Genomic DNA, 9272 nt, shown 5'->3' on the forward strand with positions numbered 1-9272 from the left:
TGCTCTCCAAGGGCATAGCCTCGAGTAGGACTACCTGCTACAACCCCAGGGGTAACAGGCAGGTAGAGAGGGAGAACGCGACAGTCTGGAAGGCCGTTTTACTAGCGCTACGGTCTAAAGGCCTTCCAGTCTCCCGCTGGCAGGAAGTACTCCCCGATGCACTACATTCAATTCGGTCCCTCCTGTGTACGGCCACCAACGCCACCCTCCATGAGCGGATGTTTGCTTTCCCGAGGAAGTCCTCCTCGGGAATTGCACTACCGTCGTGGCTGGTGTACCCAGGCCCCGTTCTGCTCCGGAGGCATGTACGACCCCATAAGTCGGACCCCCTGGTTGAAAAAGTCCAGCTCCTCCATGCCAACCCCCAATATGCCTATGTGGCATACCACGATGGACAGAAGGACACGGTCTCTATCCGGGACCTGGCGCCTGCGGGTGCCCCGGAGCCCACTATGACCCCCTACCCCACATCCCTAAACCCCTCTGTTCAGGTAGCACCAGGTCCGCTTCCATCTTTGCCCCTTGTACGCAGCTCGCCCGAGCCCCCGGAGTCACCACGCAGGACCCGACCAGAAGGGACGACGGCGGATTCGAGCGGTTCCACCCTGCCATCGGAAGCAACACCTCAACCAGTACTGCGGTGGTCACAATGACTGATCAAGCCGCCCGACAGGCTGAACCTGTGAAGGGACGATGCCTTACCTCAGCTTGTGACTCTTATGTATATATATACTCTCATACCCCTGTACATATGGTTCCACTCACCCCGCCGGACTCTTTTTTTGAAAGGAGGGGTGAATGTGGTGAACCATTGTTACTACATGTATATGCCTGGACACTCCCATGCTGCACCTGGCCCGAGACTCCTCCCTTTCCACCTGAGACTCCTCCCTTTCCACCCAGAGTGGGGTATAAAGGTGATGGTCCCTCCTCCTCGCCCCAGTCTAGACCAGGTCAGCTACAAGGGTGTGCTCCTGTTCTCTGTGAATAAAAGCCTATTAGTTTCCCTCACTCACTGGAGTCTTCGTGTCGTAATTGATAGTGCATCACTCACATTACGTTCTCTATCTCTTCCTGGGTAGGGTGCACCACTAACAGGAAACATGCATTTCACCCAACCTCTGCTCGATTACCTCTGATTATATTTCTTCCTTTTGTCTCCATAGAGGCCAAAGTTGCTCATCACAAACATGAGCAAGCCTGGATCTGGGGAGGATGGCATGTATCCTCGCCCTCAATGAGCTTAAAGTGGCTGGAGCAGAACTTGCCGACAAGGACAGTGATTGCTTCTGTGGCAGTGCAGAACTTGGCTCTCCCAAACAACCTAGTTCATATCTCAGCTCCATCGGTTCACCGGATCCTCCAATTCATAGTGAGTGCAACGTCCTCTGAATTAGCGCTTGGCCTTTCTCACTGTTTGCGTGCCTTTCCTTTATTCAGGAGAGTGAGGTGACTGTTCACAGGTCAGTACAAGGCTGCATCAGATTTTATGAAAGAAACATTTTTTATTGAATTGGGAGTTCTTTATCCAGCATCCACAGAAGCAGAGAAGCCTCCTATGTCTGGGACAAAGCTGTGCAAGCATTTGATCACAGATAGAGAATGGTTTCTCTGTATTATGAGGGATGGACATTGAGTTCTCCATTCCAAAAGAACTGCTTCTTTCACAAATTCTACTCCTCCCTCGCACTCACCCACATGGCTCCTGTTCCAAGTTTTAAAAAGATCCGATACATTGAAGGCTGTCTATAGTTCGTACTTTGAGAGTGCCTGTGATTTCAGAATGCCTCTAATATGTTTTGCCTTGTAAGTTGTTAGTCCCTCATTACATGTTCATCTTTTGCTGGTGTCTGTTTTTTCGGTGTATCTGTTCATACAGTTTTCACTGTATTTTGAAGACAAGCAGCAAAATTATCTCAATGTCCTGGTCAACATATATCCCTCAACCAAAATCACTAAAACAGACAGTCTGGTCATTATCACATTGTGTTTGTGGGAGCTTGTGGTGCTCAAATTAGCTGCCAGGTTTCCTACATAACAGTGACTATATTAGAAATATTCACTGTAAAGCACTTTGGAACATCTTTGTTGAAGCATGGCAACCAATTTACACAGCAAATGTCATAGGATCTTTTATATCCACCTGAGAGGATAGACAGGGCTTTGTTTTAACATCTCATCTATAAGACAGCACCACTGGCAGCTGCTTCAGTAAAGCACTAGGGTGCCAGCCAAGGTTGTATGCTCAAGATTCTGAAGTCAGATTTGAACCCATGACCTTCCAACTCAGAGTTCCATCACTGAACCACAGCTAATGTTGGGCTGTTGATATGTTTCCACTTTGAAGCTGCTGTGTCAATTTACCCACATGCACAGAACATCAATGTTCAGAGTCCTTCACTTATCTATGACAAATGAGGCCTTTTTTCAAATTAGATAGTACAAACCATAATTAGTATTGGTATTTTCACATTTCTAAGCGATATAACATCTAACAAGATTGTCTGTATCATTGTTCCTGTTCTTTAGTGGAAACTCATTGAAACCTTCACTTACCTTGTTTCTCATAAAGAACAACATTTGGCCTTCTCACCACCAATTTCGTGTGACTATTATCGGCTGTTGTGATGCACTCTTGATTCTTTTGAGTGAAGAGGAAAGCTCTAAAAATTAAGATATACAATGAGGAATATTACTAGATAAAGTACAACAGGAGTAATTTTCACTTTGCTTAGTATTGTAAAGGGATCGATATTGGGTCAGAGTCCTTTATACATCTCCCCTGATATTCAGCTTAAAATGAAGAGAAATTTATTATGAGTGATGTGCACGATATCGGCCTCAATCAGCATTGCTTCCAGTGATATAGATGAGGCTGAACCAATCGATACCAACATCAATAGCCAGATGAAGTTATCCACCTGATCCAATGACCAATCTAAATTTAATGTGTTGTAGAACACCATTTAAATCTGAGTTATCACAAGCCTGATTCTGCAAATGTGGGAAATGCACAGTGGACTATTCTGCATTGTCTCAGTTCCAGCAAGGGGTCTACAGTCTAAACATGAACCTGTCTTCTCCCATTAAAAAAAATTGTATTTGTGTTGTATCTTCCATCACATCAGGAAATACCAAAGTGCTTTACAGCCAATTAAATAGTTTTGAAGTGCTTCTGCAGACAGCAATAAATGGCCAGATGATCCATTTTAGTGATTCATTGAGGGAATTTGTCAGGATATTTGGGAAGAACTTGTTCCTCTTCAGAATCCTTTATCGACCCGAGAGGGAATTTGGGACCTTGGTTTAATGCATGATTGTCCAATGACTAGCCCATGAGCCAGGCGCAGTCCCCTTAGTGTGACCCCCCGGAGGAAGTCTATAAAATACAAGTAATTGCATTGGAAGAATACTAAAGAAACTGCTCCTCCAATCACAGGCTGGTTTTCTCTGTGTTTGCTGCTGATGGGTTCACAAATGAGCCTATCAACAGCAAATATGGGATAGAAACAGTCTGTGATTGAAGGAACAGCAACACTGGCGACAGTGAGAGGGGTCCAGAAAAAAGAGGTACTGGGGAGCGAGTGAAAGAGAGAGAGTGTCATGTGGGGGAAGGAGAGATTTGTTTCATGCTGAGCCAGACTGGCTGGGGGAAGGAGAGACTCACTCCATGCTGGGCTCAATTGGGGAGAGAAGGAGAGACTTACTCCATTCCAGACCAGTAGGGGAAGGAGGCACTGACTCAGGGCTGGGCCTGATGGGAGAAGAGGAAACTCACTCCAAGCTGGGCTAGGTGGGGGAAGACATTTGCTCCATATCAGGACGCGCCTTGTGGGGGAAGGAGAAACTCGCTCCAAGCCGAAACAGGCTGGGGGTGGGGGAGAAGAGACTTGCATCGGGCTAGGCTGGGCTGGGCTGGGCTGGGCAGGGTGGGGGAAGGAGAGACTCGCTGCTGGGCCAGAAGAGGCTAGATGCGATAGTGCAAGTGAGAGTGGGGAAGGCGACTACATGGTGAGGATGATAGGACTCACTGCACAGGGATGTGGAAGAGAGAGATCATGATTGAGTGAGTGCTTGTGGGAGGAAGTAAGTGCATGTAGAATGAGAGAGTGCATGTCAGGGAAAATGGAGGAGGGAGTGAGTGGAAAGTGTGTGTGTCTGGCTCACTTGATGGCTCACTCCCACACACCAACACTTTGGTAGGAAGAATAAAGGTGAATATTACTTAATGGAGAAAGACTGTAGAAAGCTTCAGCACCAGGGGATTTGGGGTTCATTATGCACAAATCACAAAAGGCTGGCTTGCAAGTTCAGCAGGTAATTGGGAAGGCAAATGGAATGTTGGCCTTTATTACAAAGGGAATGGAATATTGAAATAGGGAAGCCATGCTAAAACTATATGAGTTAGACCACACCTAGAATACTAGGAACAGCTTTAGTCCCCTTATCTAAGGAAATATATACTGGCATTGGAGGCAGTCTAGAAAAGGTTCACTATGTTGTTCCCAGGTATGGATTATCTTATGAGAAGAGGTTGAATAAGTTGGGCCTGTACTCATTGGACTTTAGAAGAGTGAGAAGCAACCTTATTGAGACATATAGGATTCTCAAGAGGCTTGACAGAGTAGATGCTGAGACGTTTTTCCCCTTGTGGGAGAATCTAGTACCAAAGGGCATAATGTCAGGGTATGGGGTCACCAATTTAAGTCACAGATGAGGAGTGGGTAGTGAATATGTGGAATTCTTTATATAGAAGTTGGGTCATTAAGTATGTTCAAGGCTGCGATAGACAGATTTTTAATGAGTAAGGGAATCAAGGGTCATGGGGATAAGGTGGGAAAGTGGAGTTGATGATTATCATATCAGATCAGTCATGATTGCATTGAATGGCGGAGCAGAATCAATGGGCTGAATGGCCAACTTCTGCTCCTACATCTTATGGTCTTGTAACACACAATCACACCAACTCACATAGTGGGTGAGGGTGAGCGAGTGAGCATCAAGAGATTGGAAGTGAGCCAGACAAACAGATTCTGTCCCTCTAATCAATCATTACTAATTACTCTTTTTTTAAATTATCAGTTTATTTCTTTAACATTGTTTTATTTTATTTTCACTCAGCAAGTTACTTTTTTTCTTCATACCTCAACTTTGTTTTGAGTGACACAATGGTTAGCACTGCTGTCTCACAACGCCAGGGCCCCGGGTTTGACTGTCTACATGGAGTTTGCACATTCTCCCCTTATATGCTTGTGTTTCCTCCGGGTGCTTTGATTTCCTCCCTCAGTCCAGAGATGTGCAGGTTAGATGGATTGACCTTGTTAAATTATCCCTTAGTGTCCCAAGATGTGTAGGCTAGGCGGATTAGTGGGGTAAATATGTGAGGTTATGGGGATAGGGCCTAGGTAAGATAAGAAAGTGGGTTGGTGCATTTGATGGACTGAATGGCCTCCTTCTGCATTGTAGGGATTCTAAATTCACATTGAATGTAGTGCCAAAGTTTATTTCTGAAATTTGCTCACCGGCCACTTCAGTGAGAAAAAATTGGAAATTTGGCTCCCCAGGTGAAATGGTTGGACAAGCCTTGTTTGATGTCTCATCAGAAAAACAGCATCTCTGACTGTGTAGCACTCCCTGGCCACTGCACTGGAGTAACAGTCTAGATTTTGTGCTTAGGTCTCCGGAGTTAACCTAAACAATCTGAATCACAGGCAACTGAGCCAAAGCTAACACTTTTGTTCATATGCCAATAATCTGCTATGTATTTCCTGAACTTCCTATATTTTATTGAATAAAGAAACAAAATTACCTGCAAAGAAATTGAGTTTCTACGGTACATTTTGTTGCACATTCTTCAACATCGAATGCTGAGTATCTCGATTCACGTGCAGAATAGATCCAGGCCCCTTCTGTTTTTACATAGTCAGCCAGTATATTGCTTCTTACTGTACAGAAAATAGCCATTACATTAGTGCCCTTTGTTTATAACAAAACCATCCAAATCAGTTATTAGCTTCACTTACCTAAACATGGCAAAATCAGAAAAAGGAGCCCTGTGTAAGCAAGCATTTTAATCCTGATTTGAATCATCTTGAAAGCTCCTGCTATGGAAATGGGTCTTATTTACCAATTGAGGACTTTGCATTACCAAACAAACAAGCCTGGGCAGAAAGAGCAACTTTACGTTTAGAGATAGTAAATCATTCTCTAAACAAAGATGGTGCACACTTGCTAACATTACGCAGACAATTCAAAAAAACTGTGTTTCAGCTTTTTTTCAGAGAAAGTGCCAATGTTTTAGCATGATTGTTTAGTGATTTTCATTTGTCTTTTACTAATCCAACAACATCAACAGCTTTTGAAATCTTTCTAGTCCCAAATACAGACATTTGGTCACAATTTATTTGATCACAATTTATTTGGTCAAACAGACGTTGGAGTGAGTGGATTAAAAGTTTCAACTCTCACAAAGGAAAGCCACAAAATTGGACTCTATACCACCAGTGGTGCTATGCTACAGTTGCTTTAAAGGCTTAAACTGGCGTCATTGTGTTCCTAGTCATTTTCAACATAGTCCACAACGCACCGCATCCTGTGATATGCACCAGTGCAGGGAGTGCTGTCCATGCTTCAGAAACATCAGAAGAGATCCTACAATGACATCAAACAACCATCCAGCTGATTTGATGCTCATTTCCCTAACTTGTTCTATGCATGTTGACTGAATACCAGTGTTAATCACTAGTAGCTAACACATGCATTCAGCAGTATCAGTGATCCACCAGTAGCATTGTTTATAAGACTAGCCCCCAACTTGTAGGTGAGGTACTTTTGACTTATGATTACTTAGGCAAAGATAATGGAAGTATTGTGGATGTTTTTGGAGGTCCTTTGCTGAGATGCTGCATAAATTCAGACAAGACAGTAGGATTTGATCTCCTAACTCTGCATGAGGAATGGGGGCTGTAGTTGCATTGAATCTACAACATGGCAATGCGGTTGATTCTCAATTTCCATTTGAAATGACATAGTGGGGGTGATTTTACCATCACGTTGCGTGTGTTTTCGGGCGTGACACATTGGTAAAGTCAGGTGTAAAGCATTTAGCGCCAGTTTTCGCGACCGGCGCCATTTTACGAGCTCCGGATTTCCGGCGCAGTCAGCCTCTCGCCAGAAATGGGCAGGAGGTAGGTTAATATATGGAAATGTATTATAATGCTGTTTTACATCCGCTTAGCGAGCCCGGCACTCAATCATCCTGGCCCGCTCCCCCCCGCCCCCTTTGTGACCTCGCCGGGAAAGGTTCACGCTGGCAAGGAATAGGCATGCTCCCCATGAACGGGGAGCAGTTGACTTGGCCTCACCGGTGGAACCGGAGACCACTGAGGCCCCCGCCGGGGAGGCCGAAGGCATGGGGAATGCCACTTGGGCAGTGCCAGACTGGCAGTGTCACCCTGGCACCTGGGGCAATGCCAGTCTGGCACCTGGGCAATGCCTGCTGGGCAGTGCCAGGGGCGGGATTAGTGAGTGCGTGGTCAGTGGGGTGAGGGGCCAGTTAGGGAGGGGATAATTGGAGGAGGCGAACCACTGCCACTCTGCAGGGATCGGTGGGGGGGAAAGCGGCTGGTCCATGATCGGTGGGGGAAGGGGAGGGTCTGCGATCAGTCTGGGCAGCAGAAGGGCCGGTGGAAGCAATATCTCGGGCCGTGGGCACCCCCAATTGCAGGGGAGGGAGCTGCTTCAGACAGCCTGTAGGGGCCTGACAGCTCTCTCTTTGTCTGTTAGATCCCTGCTAATGTGCATGTGGAGCCTCAGAGACCTGCACATGTGCACTACCTCCCTCTCCAGGGTTTTGAGCGTGTTAAGCCCCGCCCACAGGCTTCTGCAGCGAGCAATAGGCTTGCTGATATTTTTGCAGGCAGACTGTGTATGGGGAGGGGCCTGAAAACACACCCAAAAGACACATCTGAAACTCTCCCAGTTTCAAACCCGCCCAGCACTTAGAAAAAAATGGTAAAATCGCCCCCAGTAAGTCTCTTGGTTTAAGGGATGAGCAACAAATGCGGACCTTGCCAATGATGTCCACATCCCACCAAAGAGTTTTTTTTAAATTACATCATTATCCAACAACTCTTGTAATTACATAAACAAAAATGAACTATTCATCTTGGTGCATTCCCTTAGTACCTGTGGTATGGGTGCATTTATCTGACCTACACAGCAACTGTGCTGTAGAATGGCTAGTGGAAGGCTGCTAACTTTCACTGGGGAGATTACAGATGGCGTTAGAGGACCTGGCTTCAAACTATACCAACGGGCATCATGATCGCAGTCTAAGTTGGCTGAGAGTCAACAGCATTGGAACTGACAGATGGCATTGGTGGGAGGACCAATGTTGTCATCCTGAGGGAGGTTCAAGTTCCATGGTGCCGCTGTTGGAACCATGGGGCAGCAGCTCACCAATCCTGGTAATCTGTTGAAGGGTAGACTGCTGAACAGGGCTGAGAATTTGCAAACCGCTTTGAACAGCCAGATCTGCAACCATAAGGTATGTGACAATACTGTGCCTTTAAGAAATGTATTTTAATCATGTTTCTCTGCAGGAGGTCTCAAGCAGTCCCTGGCATTTTGTTGGAGCTGTAATGTCTATTGGCATCCTGTATTGTTATTGCAACAGCATAATTGTTTCTAATGGCTAGAATGTTGGTTTTAATCTGAACTAATACTGTTCTGCTGTTTTCCTCTGGGATTTTGCAGAGTGGGGCTTCATTGGGATGATTGGCATGTATGGTCATGTGATGGGGAAGCTGGGCTTTTCACAAAATGTTCAAGCTTAGAAGCTGCTTGAAATTGAGAGGGACAGCAGTGTTTTTCCCCTTCTCTGGAGTTGGAGATGCTGTTGTCTAGGTGGCTGTTTTTGGAAGCTACCAGAGATTAGGTTTACCTCACTGAGATTTTGCTGTTTGGAGGATACATCCTTCTCTGAAAACTGCTGTCGGGTTCACTGTCCAGAAGTGCTAAAAAGTTGGAAATCCAATATAATGTGAGCATACTTGTTTTTGTGCTAACTTAGTCAGAAGAAGGGTGTATATCTGTGGGATGTTGCTTTAAATTGGAACAACAGAGATAGCTAGCTTTTAAGCATTATACTGTGTCATGTTTAAGTCTTGTAATTGGTAGAAGTTGTACTAATTCTTTTTGTTATACTCTAACTGTGTTCTTAAATAAACTTTGTGTGATAAAAGCTTCCTAGTGGGTCACTTGAATAATAC

The 9272-nt window shown here is 45.3% G+C and overlaps 1 protein-coding gene across 1 annotated transcript in view; it reads right to left on the reverse strand.

The window, feature by feature from the left end:
- Window positions 1–6134, reverse strand: part of LOC144504568 (plasminogen-like) — a 118872-nt gene extending 112738 nt beyond the window's left edge. Inside the window, exons 1-3 of the mRNA XM_078230120.1 lie at window positions 6024–6134; window positions 5810–5945; window positions 2557–2663 (exon numbers count right to left, since the gene is read on the reverse strand). Of these exons, the coding sequence (XP_078086246.1) occupies window positions 2557–2663; window positions 5810–5945; window positions 6024–6090 (310 nt within the window). The 5' untranslated portion in view covers window positions 6091–6134. The remainder of the gene's footprint in view (window positions 1–2556; window positions 2664–5809; window positions 5946–6023) is intronic.
- Between the last annotated feature and the right edge of the window lie 3138 nt (window positions 6135–9272).

This window comes from Mustelus asterias, chromosome 15, assembly GCF_964213995.1.
Source record: "Mustelus asterias chromosome 15, sMusAst1.hap1.1, whole genome shotgun sequence".
Taxonomy (NCBI): Eukaryota; Metazoa; Chordata; class Chondrichthyes; order Carcharhiniformes; family Triakidae; genus Mustelus; species Mustelus asterias.